This window comes from Pollachius pollachius, assembly GCF_949987615.1.
Source record: "Pollachius pollachius genome assembly, chromosome: 11".
NCBI lineage: Eukaryota > Metazoa > Chordata > Actinopteri > Gadiformes > Gadidae > Pollachius > Pollachius pollachius.
This window is the reverse complement of record NC_136944.1, coordinates 507,057-521,831: the sequence shown is the minus strand read 5'-3', so window position 1 is coordinate 521,831 and position 14,775 is coordinate 507,057. Positions and strand designations below refer to the sequence as shown.

Genomic DNA, 14,775 nt, shown 5'->3' with positions numbered 1-14,775 from the left:
CATTGAGTTGTAGCTATTGAGAAAGGAACATTTGTTTAAGATCCTGTTTCACATCCAAGTGAAGGAAGTTCTGATGTCGGTGATGATGTCATCTCCCCACTTCCTCTTCCTGTTCTCCTTGTCCTCCAGATGGAATGAATACACTTTATAAATGTGGTTACTTTAGTATGAACTGCTCTCAACCAGAATAAATATAATAAAGTGTGTGTGTGTGTGTGTGTGTGTGTGTGTGTAGCTTGTCTGGCTGCCTGGTCACACAGGAAGGCTGTGCTTCTCTGGCCTCAGCTCTGAGCTCCAACCCCTCCCATCTGAGAGAGCTGGACCTGAGCTACAATCACCCAGGAGACTCTGGAGCTGCGCTGCTCTCTGCTGGACTGGAGGATCCACGCTGGAGACTGGACACTCTCAGGTATGGAGAGGACAGCTCACCACTCAGGGACAAAGTCTCCTACGAGGATTCAAGCCGCTGCTAGATGAAGTGGTTTGAAGAGGCAGCTGTCACTCACGTTGTGTACAACGTTATGAGACGGCCGATGATGAAGGTGAATGTTTCAACATGCTGCTCTCACTTTGTTTCCCCCCCAGTGTGGAGCACGGTGGAGTGTGGAGGCTGAAACCAGCTCTAAAGAAGTGTAAGTGTCTGTTTGATTCATCACATCACACACTCACTACTGAGATCGAAAGTCCCTCCACACAGCAGGAAGTGAGATCAGATCCTACTGGGAATGAGGATGATGGCTGACATCATGTATCTTCCATATATTAATACTGTCCAATCATCATGAAGATAACATCTGGGCTCGGGGGAGGGGGGGGGAGATGGGGCTGAGGGTCCACACACACACACACACACACACACACACACACACACACACACAAAGGGTGCTGAGGGGAGGGTCTGGGCTCGGGGGCGGGGAGGGGGTGAAGGCGGAGTCTGAAGCAATAGCGTTACTATAACATCACATGACCCCCCCCCCCTCACATGTCATGTTCAGGAGAACAGTACCAGTGATGATGATGAGGATGAAGAGCGGTTCAGCAGCTCATCATGTCTGGTTCTCCCTCAGATGCCTGTGAACTCACCCTGGACCCCAACACGGCCCACAGAGACCTCTCTCTGTCTGAGGACAACAGGAAGGTGACGCTGGTTGGAGAGGACCAGTCGTATCCGGATCACCCAGAGAGATTTGACTCCCAGCTCCAGGTGTTGGGTAGAGAGGCTCTGACTGGCCGCTGTTACTGGGAGGTAGAGTGGGAAGGACGTGTTGAGATAGGAGTGACATACAGAGGAATCACAAGGAGAGGAGGGGGTGATGACAGCAGGCTTGGAGCGAACAACAAGTCCTGGAGTCTTCATTGTTATGATGATCGTTACTATGCCTGGTACAACGGTAGGAGAACAGCCCTCCCTCTCCCCCCCGCTGGCTCCACCAGAGTAGGAGTGTATCTGGACCGGCCTGCTGGCTCTCTGTCCTTCTACAGAGTGTCCCCAGGTGGAGGAGGGTCCTCAGACACACTGACACACCTCCACACCTTCTGGTCCTCCTTCACCCAGGAGGACCTCCTCCCGGGGGTGGGGTTATGGTGGGGGGGGGCAGCGTCTCTGTGATCCCTCAGCGGTAGGGGGGGTCCTCAGTGGTCTCTGCCCTCTGTGGTTGAAAAAAAAAAAGGCGGTGGGGAGGAGGACCGCACACACACACACACACACAAACATACACATACGCATACACACAAACACACATAGACACACACCCACACACAAACAGACATACAGACACACATATATACAGCATATATTGCTGCTTCTATTGTTTTAGCCCTTGTGTTTTTTGTGTACATGTAAGGGACTATTTTTCTGTAAAGGGACATTAGCACCCCCTATCGCCTATTGACAGTACTTCAGGTAGGACGTTCCTCCCTCAGCCTCCATTGACTCCCATTCATTTCCCCGAAAGTCACATAATCCTGATTTACAACCTGATTTAAAGCAGATTTTATATTTTATTCATAATAACCAAGAGATCTACGGGATAAAGTTGCATGTTGTAAATGACTTAAGATTGCATCTTGATTTTTCGTGTTCTGATGGAAACCAAAAGGCCACAGAACATGTTCAGTTATTAAAGATATGTGCACACCTGTTGATGATTTGTAAAGTCTGCTGCTTCTATTGTTTTAGTCCTAGTGTTTATTGTGTTCATGTCTTATTTTTTAATAAAGCATAATTGCAATAAACAACTCAGTGGATCCAACTGAATGTTCTCCTGTGTTCAGCTGATGATTTCGTGTTTTATTATTAAATAATGCTTCAATAAGTCCCTTAAGAATAATAATATATTAATCAGAAATTATAAATTATTATATTATATAATTTAATTTTATATTTTATTATTATCGGACCTCCTCCCTGGGTTTTGGTTGGGGGGGTTCTCAGTGTCTCTGTGTCGGTTGTGGAAAGAAACCACAGACAGATGGACGGACACTCTCTGTCTCCCTCTCCCCCCCGTCTCCCTCTCCCTCCCCCCCCCGTCTCCCTCTCCCTCTCCCCCCGTCTCCCTCTCCCTCTCCCCCCGTCTCCCTCTCCCCCCCGTCTCCCTCTCCCTCTCCCCCCGTCTCCCTCTCCCTCTCCCCCCCCGTCTCCCTCTCCCCCCGTCTCCCTCTCCCCCCCGTCTCCCTCCCCCCGTCTCCCTCTCTCCCCGTCTCCCTCTCCCCCCCGTCTCCCTCCCCCCCCGTCTCCCTCTCCCCCCCCGTCTCCCTCCCCCCCGTCTCCCTCTCCCCCCCCGTCTCCCTCCCCCCCGTCTCCCTCTCCCCCCCGTCTCTCTCTCCCCCCCGTCTCCCCCCCCCCGTCTCCCTCCCCCCCCGTCTCCCTCTCCCCCCGTCTCCCTCCCCCCCGTCTCCCTCTCTCCCCGTCTCCCTCTCCCCCCCCGTCTCCCTCCCCGCCCCGTCTCCCTCTCCCCCCGTCTCCCTCCCCCCCCGTCTCCCTCTCCCCCCGTCTCCCTCTCCCCCCCGTCTCCCTCTCCCCCTGTCTCCCTCCCCCCGTCTCCCTCTCCTCCCGTCTCCCTCCCCCCCGTCTCCCTCTCCCCCCCTGTCTCCCTCCCCCCCCCCCGTCTCCCTCCCCCCCCGTCTCCCCCCCCCGTCTCCCTCAATCTGTCAATCTGGAGCTTCACTAATCGACCTATTGATCCTACACTAACAACACAAGCTTGGCTATAATGTGTGATTCAAACACATTGAAATTGTGTGTATAAACTTTTCGGATGCACATTTAACAGGCTTCACTGAATCTTCTCTTCACTTTATCCAAGACTTCATGTTTTATCTGACGCCACCACTGGAAGTCTGTCTTAGAGGGCTTGGAAGGTCAGGAAAAACAAAGGAAAAGTCACTAATCACTCATCACCTTTTCAGGGGAGTTCCAATGTACCAGAGCGATGCTGTTTAGGGGTTTTAACTGAAGCTTGTAGATGAAAACGTCCTGAAACTAAAGGCGTTGGGTATGTTTGGTGTAATGAGCTCACAGGAGTCCCAGCGTTCTGCTCTCAGCGCTTTATTAAAACATTCCTGGACACGACGCTCGGTGATCATGAGGGATGTGATGATGATAGTTGATCAGGAGCCCGTCCTCTGGCCGGGTCACAAGGGGCTCCAGGTCGGAGGTCAGAGGTCAGAGCCCGTCCTCTGGCCGGGTCACATGGGGCTCCAGGTGGGAGGTCAGAGGTCAGAGCCCGTCCTCTGGCCGGGTCAAATGGGGCTCCAGGTGGGAGGTCAGAGGCCAGGGCCCGTCCTCTGGCCGGGTCACATGGGGCTCCAGGTGAGAGGTCAGAGGTCAGGCCCCGTCCTCTGGCCGGGTCACACGGGGCTCCAGGTGGGAGGTCAGAGGTCAGAGCCCGTCCTCTGGCCGGGTCACATGGGGCTCTAGGTGGGAGGTCAGAGGTCAGAACGTGTCCTTCCTGTATCTGTGGATCAGCTCTGAGATGTCCTCCTTATACACCTTCACCCAGCCGTCCGCCTTCATGTGGTACAGTACACACACACACACACACACACACACACACACACACACACACACACACACACACACACACACACACACACACAAATACACACACACGGGCGGGATCTGAAGACCGCACAAACATGCATATAAATAAAAAAATATATACATATATATATATATATACACATATATAAACATATGTGTAGAGAGAGAGACACACACAAACACATTTATCCACGCATACAGACTCATCCATGCACATCCTCTCATAAATAGTAAATCTTGCACATGAATACAAAATATAGGAATAAAAAGGAGCACACTGTCATGATCCGCCCCTGGTTTTCCCATTCACCTGCCTGCCACCCTGATCACTCCCAATTAACCCAACCACCTTCACCTGTGTTTCCCCTATATCAGTCCTTTCCTCCCAAACATTCCCTGTCAGATTGTCTCTTGTGTTTCACAGTGCTTTCCCGCGATTCGAACCCTGACCTACCACCTATCCTGCCTGCTCTCTGATCCTCGCCTGTCTGACTATCCTGCCTGCTCTCTGATCCTCGCCTGTCTGACTATCCAGCCTGCTCCTGACCCCCGCCTGTCTGACTATTCTGCCGGTTCCTGATCCCCGCCTGTCTGACTATCCTGCCTGCTCCTGATCCCCGCCTGTCCGACTACCCTGCCTGCTCCTGATCCCCGCCTGTCTGACTATCCTGCCTGCCGATCCTGAATCCGAATAAACGATTGACACTGTTCCACGCTCTTCGCCCGTCTGTGCACTTGGGTTCAGCCAAACGCTCACGTTACACACACTGCAATCTGAGGAATTCATGGGTGAAAAATACAGGAACCCCTTTAATGTAACAATTTACAAATATACATATCTATAAAAACATGGTAAAAGCATGCAAGAAGTATTAAAAACACACAGGGAAAAATAAGTGGTCATTCACACATTCAAAAACCATTCACACATTCATACCATCCTTTCACATAAAAGAAGCCTCCATTGTAATAAATGGGGGAGTGAAAGAGGTGGAAGGCCTCAGTTAAATAATGATGCAGAAGATGCACACAGTAAAGATAAAAACATGCAACATATTAAAACACACAGTGGACCCGACGCCATGCAGGGAACCCCCAAGGAGGAGTCCCAGGACCCCCCAGCGCCCCCAGCAGCGTCCCAGCGCGGCCCCTACTCCCTGATGTTCAGGCCCAAGGGGGGAAGGGTCCTAAGCTTGGCTATCCACCTATGCTCCGCCGCCTTCCTCGGTCTGTCCCACCAGCACGCCTTCATCTCCAGCCCGGTGATGAATAGTGAGGTGATGGGGTGTGTTTGGAAGTGTTGGACCGTTTGAGTGTTGAGTGTGCCTATGTGTATAGTATATAAGTGCTGTTTAAGTCTGGTGAGTATCCTGGGCTTTGTTTCGCCGACATATATGATGTGGCATTCGGAGCATGTGATGGCATAGATTATGTTTTTGTCCTGCATGGTGAGTTTTTGCGGAACAGGGCTGGAGGTGGAGGCGTGCTGGTTCCTGAAGACCGCCAGCTGCTGAAAGTGGCTTTGGTGTGGAGAGGGGGGCTTCTAATATCTGTGGAGAAGCGGCCCGCACCAGGACATCCTGGAGGTCCCAGGACTTTCCTGTAAGCTGATATTATTTTATGATTCTGGAGTGTGGGATTGTTGTGTTGTGTGCGTGTGAATGCGTGTTTCAGTTTGGAGTGTGAGTAATGTTTGGTGTCAATGTGCTGATGAGGGGTATGATGTGTGTGTGTGGCTGACCCCCCTGAACGTCTCCGCTCCTGATGTCAGGGGTCCCCTCAGGGAACCTGTTGGGGAAGACCACCTGACTCAGGGATCCAGGCCCTCCTAGTGGGGGCCCCCCTCAGCCGGCCTGTGGACGGGGGCCCCTCAAGTGTGGGAGGGGAGCCGGTTAAGGTGAGGCGTAGAGGAGGGAAGCTGGTTAGGGTTAGGGAGGTGGTGGGGGTCCGCAGTGGAGGCCCCAGGCGGGTTAAGGTGAGACGGAGTGGGTGACGAGGGGTTAAGGTGAGACGGAGTGGGTGACGAGGGGTTAAGGTGAGACGGAGTGGGTGACGAGGGGTTCTCAGCGTTCCTCTGGAAGGTGGAGGTTGTTGTTCATCCAGCTGATGGTGTTATCCTTGATCTGAGACAGTACAGTGTCATTAGGAGCCGCTGGCTTTATGAAAGCTGTTCAGTAGGCGACCTTCTTTGCCATCCCTAGTGGAGGGGCCCCTTTGAAGAGGGCTTCCTCCAACATCTCTGTATGGTGGATGGCACCATACAGGAGACAAGGAGGCAAAAAGAACAAAACACAACAGAAGAGAGATGTAAAGTAGACTATAATTAGGTTAAACTGTAACTTGCATTGAAAACAGATACTGTCAATTAATAAACAAAAATGGGGTCATAGGCTGTATAGGTTAAATCCTAAAATAAGATGAAATAAACAAAAATACACTACAACAGAGCCTATAGATAATAAATAAATACAGATACATGATCAAATGGAGACTCCTTGAGTGTGTGGTGGAGAGGTGGGACGCTGCTGGTCCGACCGGTAGGTTGGTGGAGGGTCTCTTAGAATGTCTTTAGCTGGTGTGTAGAGAGAGGGGGGCTGGAGCTGGACCGGGGGGGGGAGTCGGCCGTAGCAAGGGTCAGGTCTCTCAGGTCCCTCTTTCCTTTGCTGTGACCCTTAGGTGTTGGAGTGTTCCCCGCTCTGGGAGGGTTGAAGCTGGGGCCGCCAGGGAAGGCCGGAGCAGCTTGCTGCCGCTCCAGGAGCCTCGATGGAGAGGGGTCATTTAGCTGGAGGGTGTCTCTCTCTCTCTTTGTGTGTTTGTAGTCTTCAGTGTTTACACACTTAAATGCTGAACACGCAGATGTTGGGGTACTCACCAACCGGTCGAAGCAACCGGGAGAAGCGGGATCAGGGTAGAGGGCCAGACAAACTCTTGTCACACCAAAAACCAGGTTGAATAAAGGTAAGCTAACTGATACTTCAAGAGCAGTTAGAAAAAGCATTTAATAGGGTTAAAACAATAGGCAAAAAGGCCCAAGCCATGCAGGCGAAAATAAAAATAAGCTAAAAACAAATTGGATAGCAGCTCCGTCTGTTTGATTAACCAATGGGTAAACTCCAAATCGCTCTCCAGGGTATGAGCCAATCGGGAGAGGAGGATGGGCAGGAGGAATGGAAAGTTACCAGGAGTGGGAGTGGCTCAACAGGTAACCAATCAAAACCAGAAATCATGGGGACGGGCGGAGGGGATGCATTTATAATGAAGCATAAAGTCATAGGTTATAGCTAGGCCCTGGCAAGGTTAGGCTAGAGGAGGTGCTCAAACCTATATACCAACTAGTGGCACAAGAGGAGAGAGAATGGCACGGGCACAAGCAGGTATAATACAAAATTAACTTTAGCTAAAATAAATGCAAAAAAACAAAATAAATGTATAAGAGCGGTGGGGGGCCGAGGTGGTTAACAGGGAGTGTAGAGTGGTGATGGAGGATGAAGTCAGTCGCCTGCCATAGCCTGGTGGGCCCGCCTGAAGGCTCTGTCATAAGCATCATTGTTGAAAGGCCCTAAACCAGTGCTGAGATCCAGCAGTATCCCAGCATAGTGTTCTTCCTCACAAAATATGTAACCAGCCCAGAACCGTGAATGTCGAATCATGGATCAAATGTCCGAAAAGGACCGAACGGGATCTTTTCCAGCAGGGAACAGAAGCTGCTTGTGGAGGTCTATGAGAAGTACAAGCATATAATAGCTCAAAAAGGGACCACCGTGACCATTCATAAATACAGGGAGGATATCTTGCAAAAAATCGCCGATCGGTTGACTGCATATTTTAATTGAATATTGACCATGGATGCATAAATAGGGAGCTAGTCTCGAGGTACCAGGTTGGACTTGCACCCGGTCGTCTGGGGTTCAATCCCCACGCAATTAGTAGTTTAGGAAGGATTACTGGAGAAATCAAAGAACTTTTCATGCCATTTTTTTTCCATTTCTTTGAGTATTCTAAATTGACTGACCCAGTGCTTGATTTGTAAAATGGGAGGTCCCGGACTGCAGAGGGGGGATGGATCCGGTGACTTAGTACGTGGGTTAGATGTAATGGAGCAAAAACAAATACACTGCCTATGGACGATTGTGTTGTGCCGATGGATGATGTCATCTTCCGTCGTGATGGCTGACTGGCATCAGGATGGAGGGCCACCATCATGATGGCACGCCCTCTGTCAGACACAAACTAAACCTAGTCTCTTATATAGTTAACCTAAATACTTTGTAGGGAATGCTCAGTAAATTTAATTGAGAATATAACTAATGCATATGCATGCTATTTTATATACGGCAGCCTTTGCCAGAGACGTGACGTAGTCTTCCGTGATCTGAACGCATTTCTCGAGGCGGATTACACAGTGCCATGTCGCCCAACTATGACTTTGCGGCTGGAGAAAATGTACAGCGAAGCAGCAGCCTCCCTCCGTGAGATCCTGTCCTTAGCGGAGAAAGTCGCCATCACCACGGATGCTTGGAAAGCGTTGATTACGGAGTTGTGCGTGACCGTGACTTTTTTACCAACTTGGTTGTGCAGAGTGTGACCCTGCTTCCTGCCGACCCGCTCAATAAAGAGACGCACACTGCGGGAAACATGAATTTTCGTTTCTAAATAAAAACAAAAATATCTGTTTTAGTGTGTGTATGTTCAATTAAATGGTTTTATATCTTAAACAAATTCCGTTGCAAAGAGGAGGCGCGCAGGATTAATATCATAATTAAAAAGAGTTAGTCAGCCAACGCTGACATTGTAAATTGACATGAGCTATTGTAAACGTTCACAATCCTGCTCTGGGATATATAATTTATCATAATTTCTATTAACTTGTGCGTGGCGCACACACATGTGGTCGTGCATGGTAACCGTTTTTTCCTCTCTGCTTGCTCATCAGGTGCAGCGAATTTGTGAAAGTGTCGGGCGTGGTTTGTTGGCCCGCAGCTTTTCAGTCCGTCAACAGATCTCTGACACATTCAAATGACGTTAAATCTTAATAAACAACATGAAATTCTTGGGATTTGTTCTGTAAATGATTTTTTTTCTTTATTTATGAGAGGTACCGGATCTGCCCAAATAAGTACTGGAACACAGGGAGGGCAAACTTAAGAGGTGCCGATCTTGTACTGGAAGGATCCGGCTCAAATTAACCACTGGACTGACCATAGTATTTATCTCAACAGAGGTGGTCTTGGCAGCCTGCCGAGAAACTCACATGAATAGAATTTATGTGGCTGACAATTTCCCATGCAGCAGTGTCTTTGTCATTGTGACAAAGTCTTCACAATCAGTAACATTAATATTAACATTACTATGGGTTTTTGCAAGTTATATTTTGGTCCTAGGGATATTGTAAGACATATTTATTATTTAAAAAGTCAATTGCTAGGCCTTATTCATCTGATATAAAAGGTAATTACAAAAGTAAGTCAACACCAAGAATTCAACGACATACTCAGGACTTGAACTCGAAACACCCGCTCTACAGGGCAAATGCTAGACCACTCACTGTTAAGTACCCCCCCCTCTACGGACGCCTCTCGGCGGACGCCCAACACCAGACGGATGGTCTCGATGGAAGTCCCGGACGAGCGAGGCATCCAGGATACTACTCCGGGGAACCCAGGAGCGCTCCTCAGGACCGTAACCTTCCCAGTCAACGAGGTACTGGTGACCCCGGCCGCGGCGTCGTACCTCAAGGAGGCGACGGACTGTCCACGCCGGGTGGTTGTCGATGACCCTGGGTGGAGGTGGGGGCGGAGCGGGGGGAGACAACGGGCTGGTGGAGACGGGCTTGACCTGGGAGACGTGGAAGGTTGGATGGAGACGTGGAGGGATGGGGGAAGTCGGAGACGAAGGGCACAGGGGTTAATAACCGTCTCAATCTCAAAAGGTCCAATGAAACGGGGGGAGATCTTTGGCGAAGTACCCTTCAAGGGAAGGTCCTTAGCCCGAAGCCACACCCTCTGTCAGGGAGCGTACTGGGGGGCGGGTAGCCGGCGCCTATTGGCCTGCAGTTGGGAGCGGGAGGATGCACGGAGCAACGCAGCGCGTGTGCGCTTCCAAGTGCGCCGGCACCTGCGCATGTGGGCCTGAACTGACGGGACTGAGATCTCCTCCTCCAACTCGGGGAACAGGGGTGGTTGGTAGGCCATGAACGGAGATAAGCTGGAGGAGGCGTTGACCAGCGTGTTGTGTGCATACTCGACCCAGGGAAGCTGAGAGCTCCAGGAGGAGGGACTGGCGTGGGAGATACACACTGCCTCTACAAGTGCTGCCTCCATCTCCTGATTGACCCACTCCGATTGTCCATTGGACTGGGGGTGGAACCCGGAGGAGAGGCTGGGTGTGGCCCCTAGGGCCGTGCAGAATGCGCGCCACACCTGCGAGGTGAACTGAGGGCCCCTGTCAGAGACGATGTCCGCAGGGATGCCATGAAGGCGGAACACGTGCCTGACCATGAGGTCCGCGGTCTCCCCTGAGGACGGGAGCTTGGGAAGCGCGATGAAGTGTGCGGCCTTGGAGAAACGGTCGATCACGGTGAGGATGGTGGTGTTACCCTCGGACGTGGGCAGACCGTCGACGAAGTCCAGGGCGATGTGAGAGCAAGGTCGGCTAGGAATGGGGAGGGGCGGAAGCAGACCGGAACCGGGGTCTGGCTGCTGCTTCTGTGCCAGGCGTATCACGGCCTCAATCTCCCAGGTAAGTGTGGCGATCAGACAAGCGGGAGGCAGGATGTTATCGGGCTCAGTACAAGGGTCCTCAGGGGAGTGCAGACGGGACAGGGCATCCGGCTTACCGTTCTGGGAACCGGGTCGGTAGGTGAGGGAGAAATTAAATCTACCAAAGAATAAGGCCCACCTGGCCTGTCGAGAATTCAATCTCTTAGCTGACTGAATGTAAGCCAGGTTACGGTGGTCGGTCCAGACTATAAAAGGATGGTCCGCGCCCTCCAGCCATTGTCGCCACTCCTCCAAGGCGAGCTTGACGGCCAAGAGCTCGCGGTTGCCGACGTCGTAGTTCCTCTCCGGTGGGGACAGCTGGCGGGAGAAGAAGGCACAGGGGTGGAGCTTGTGGTCGGAGGGAGAACGCTGAGAGCGGACCGCGCCCACTCCGGTGTCAGAAGCGTAAAAATTGGCGAATCCCAAGAACTGCTGCAATCTCTTGCGGGTTGAGGGGGAGGGCCACTCGGCCACCGCAGAGACCTTGGAGGGATCCATCCTTATATTACATTACAGATTTAACATTACATTTTGTCTTTAAGAAGGTCGTCTCATATCTAGCTGGGGTGAGTGTTGAAAGTAAGAATTATAGTGTTTGGCATTTCAATTGGTTGTACTAACTTTAACCCTAGTACCTGCAGTGTTGGTTTTTGCTGTGTTGTTGTTGATAGTAAGGTCGTTGAGTGTAGTTTCGGTCACAAGGTGTGAACAATAGGCTTGATTGACTGGGCAGAGCTAATTGCATTTCAATTGGTTGTACTAACTTTAACCCTAGTACCTGCAGTGTTGGTTTTTGCTGTGTTGTTGTTGATAGTAAGGTCGTTGAGTGTAGTTTCGGTCACAAGGTGTGAACAATAGGCTTGATTGACTGGGCGGAGCTAAGGCTGCCTGAGCTACCATGTGCATTTAAAGGCTAAGTGTTAGCAGCGTCAGCTTTAGGGTCAGGACCCAGCAAACGAAGACCCGGGAAACAAAGACCAAGGGAGTCTCTCTGTGGGAGTCAAGACCCGGGAAACAAAGACCAAGGGAGTCTCTCTGTGGGAGTCAAGACCCGGGAAACAAAGACCAAGGGAGGCTCTCTGTGGGAGTCAAGACCCGGGAAACAAAGACCAAGGGAGTCTCTCTGTGGGAGTCAAGACCCGGGAAACAAAGACCAAGGGAGTCTCTCTGTGGGAGTCCCTCAAGGAAGACCTTAAAGGCCACGGTATAGTAGCTATGTGTCGTAATTCAATTATCTCTACTCATAGACGACGCCGCAATAGATCCTCTGCTCGGCATCGCAACCCATCCAATCTATGCCATTTACCCACCCTCGCCATCACTGACCTTGAAGTGATGGGAGGACTCTGGAATTGCCAGTCAGCGGTCAAAAAGGCAGACTCTATTTCGGCCTACGCGTCCCTCAATACCCTCCATTTCCTGGCCCTGACAGAGACTTGGATCACTCCAGAGAACTCTGTCACTCCTGCTGCCCTTTCCACTGTTTACTCTTTCTCACACACCCCTAGACCTTCGGGGCGAGGAGGAGGGACTGGACTCCTCATCTCTCCGTTGTGGACCTATCAGGTCCTTCCACTAGAACACTTGGCCAGATCTGCATTTGAACTCCACGCTGTCACTGTCACCCTTCCTATTAATCTCTTCTTTTTGGTAATCTACCGTCCCCCTGGTCCCCTTCATGACTTCTATGACGAAATGGATGCCCTTCTCAGCTGCTTTCTTGAAAATGGCACACCACTCGTTATACTTGGCGACTTTAACATCCTGCCAGAGAAGTTGTACTCACCTGAATTAACCAACTTTTTTGCCACCTTTGACTTAACACTATCCCCTTCTCCTCCCACACACAGGGCAGGGAACCAGCTTGACCTGATATTCACAAGGTCCTGTGGCACCTCTGCTCTCTCTGTTACCCCACTCCCCGTGTCTGACCATCATTTTGTTGCTTTTTCACTCCCCTTAAAGTCAACTCCCCCCCTCCTTTCTAGTCCCCACATTGTCACCACCCGCCGCAACCTCAAAACTCTCTCTCCCTCTACGTTTGCCTCAACTGTTCTGTCTTCACTACCTTCTATTGAACAATTCTCTCAACTATCCAGAGGATTCCTCTGACACCCTGCTATCCTCCCTCTCCTCCTCTTTGGACTCCCTCTGTCCCTTCCACTCCAGACCGGCACGATCTTCACCCCCCCCTCCTTGGCTGTCTGAATCTCTGTGGACCCATAGAGCAGTGTTGCGGGCAGCTGAGAGGAAATGCAAGAAATCAGACTGTCCTAATGATCTATCTCACTATCTCCTTCTTCTCTCAGGTTTCACCTCCACTGTGTCAACAGCCAAATCTGCCTTCTACCGGACCAAAATTACCTCCTCCGCCTCAAACCCCAGGAAACTGTTTTCCTTGTTCTCTTCCCTCCTCAACCCTCCCTCCCCTCCTCCTCCTTCCTGCCTCACTGCTGATGACTTTGTTACCTACTTTACCCAGAAAGTAAAGGACATTAGCTCCTCTTTTATCACTGCCACCATCCTCCCTCCCCCGACCCCCACCTCTGTCTTTACCCAATTCATCCCTCTCACCTCAGACGAGGTCAACAGAATTATAACATCTAACCATGCCACCACCTGCCCCCTTGACACTATCCCTTCCTCCCTCCTCCAGGCTGTGTCAAACGACATCCTGCCATTTTTAACCGCACTTATTAACTCCTTCCTCACTTCTGGCATTGTTCCGACGTCTTTCAAGACTGCCAGAAAGAAGCCTCTCCTCAAAAAACCAACGCTTGATACCACTGACATCCAGAATTACAGACTGGTATCTCTTCTTTCATTCCTCTCTAAAACATTGGAACGTGCCGTCGCTAACCAACTGTCCTCCTATCTCTCATCTAGCAACCTGCTTGACCCTCACCAGTCAGGCTTCAAAAAAGCACACTCCACTGAGACGGCTCTCCTCGCGGTGACTGAGTCCCTCCGGGCGGCCAGAGCCTCGTCCCTCTCATCGGTTCTCATTCTCATTGACTTGTCTGCAGCATTTGACACTGTGAACCACCAGATCCTCCTCGCCACTCTCGCCGAGCTTGGCAGAGCTGAATCTGCCCTTTCCTGGTTCACGTCCTACCTGATGAGTCGCACTTATCAGGTAACATGGAATGGCTCCTTGTCCAAAGCTTACACGCTTGATACAGGTGTCCTTCAAGGCTCGGTGCTGGGGCCTCTTCTGTTCTCCCTCTACACCAGATCGCTGGGCTCTGTAATTACATCCCACAGCTTTTCCTATCACTGCTATGCTGACGACACGCTATTTCTCTCCTTTCCCTCATCTGACAAAGCCCTGATTGCAACACGCATATCTGAATGTCTGGCAGAAATCAGCACCTGGACAACTGCCCATCACCTGAGGCTTAACCTCAAAAAGACTGAGCTCTTCCTAATACCAGGGAAAGATTGCCCACACATGGACATACTGGTCACTGTTGAGAACATCACTGTATCTCCTTCTCCAACTGCCAAAAACCTTGGTGTAGTGTTGGACAATCAGTTGTGCTGCACCGCAAACATCACTGCGGTGGCCCGGTCCTGCAGATTTGCTCTTTACAACATCCGCAGGATCCGGCCCGTCCTCACAAGGGAAGCAGCTCAGCTTCTAGTCCAATCACTGGTCATCTCCCGTCTCGACTACTGCAACTCGCTCCTGGCTGGACTCCCTGCCTCTGCGATTAAACCCTTGCAGCGCATCCAGAATGCAGCAGCGCGCCTCGTGTTCAACCTACCAAAGTTCTCACATGTAACCCCCCTCTTCCGAGACCTCCACTGGCTCCCTGTAATAGCTCGCATCAGATTCAAGATGATGGTACTGGCATACAAGGCAGTCGATGGAACTGCCCCGCCTACCTCCAAGCATTAGTAAAGCCACACACCCCAGCTCGATCCCTCCGCTCAACTACCTCAGCCGGACGTCTGGTACCGCCATCGCTAAGA

The 14,775-nt window shown here is 51.2% G+C and overlaps 1 protein-coding gene across 7 annotated transcripts in view; it reads left to right on the top strand.

The window, feature by feature from the left end:
• The window catches only part of LOC307082431 (NACHT, LRR and PYD domains-containing protein 3-like), a 106,330-nt gene that overhangs the window by 11,772 nt on the left and 79,783 nt on the right, over positions 1 to 14,775 (top strand). Inside the window, exons 12-14 of one of the 7 annotated variants that reach the window (XM_079745991.1) lie at positions 236 to 409; positions 586 to 632; positions 1,068 to 2,247. The exons of the other annotated variants lie outside the window; for them this stretch is intronic. Coding sequence (XP_079602117.1) covers positions 236 to 409; positions 586 to 632; positions 1,068 to 1,609 — 763 coding nt within the window. The 3' untranslated portion in view covers positions 1,610 to 2,247. Of the gene's footprint in view, positions 1 to 235; positions 410 to 585; positions 633 to 1,067; positions 2,248 to 14,775 lie in introns of those variants that run through there. 7 annotated transcript variants of the gene reach the window in all.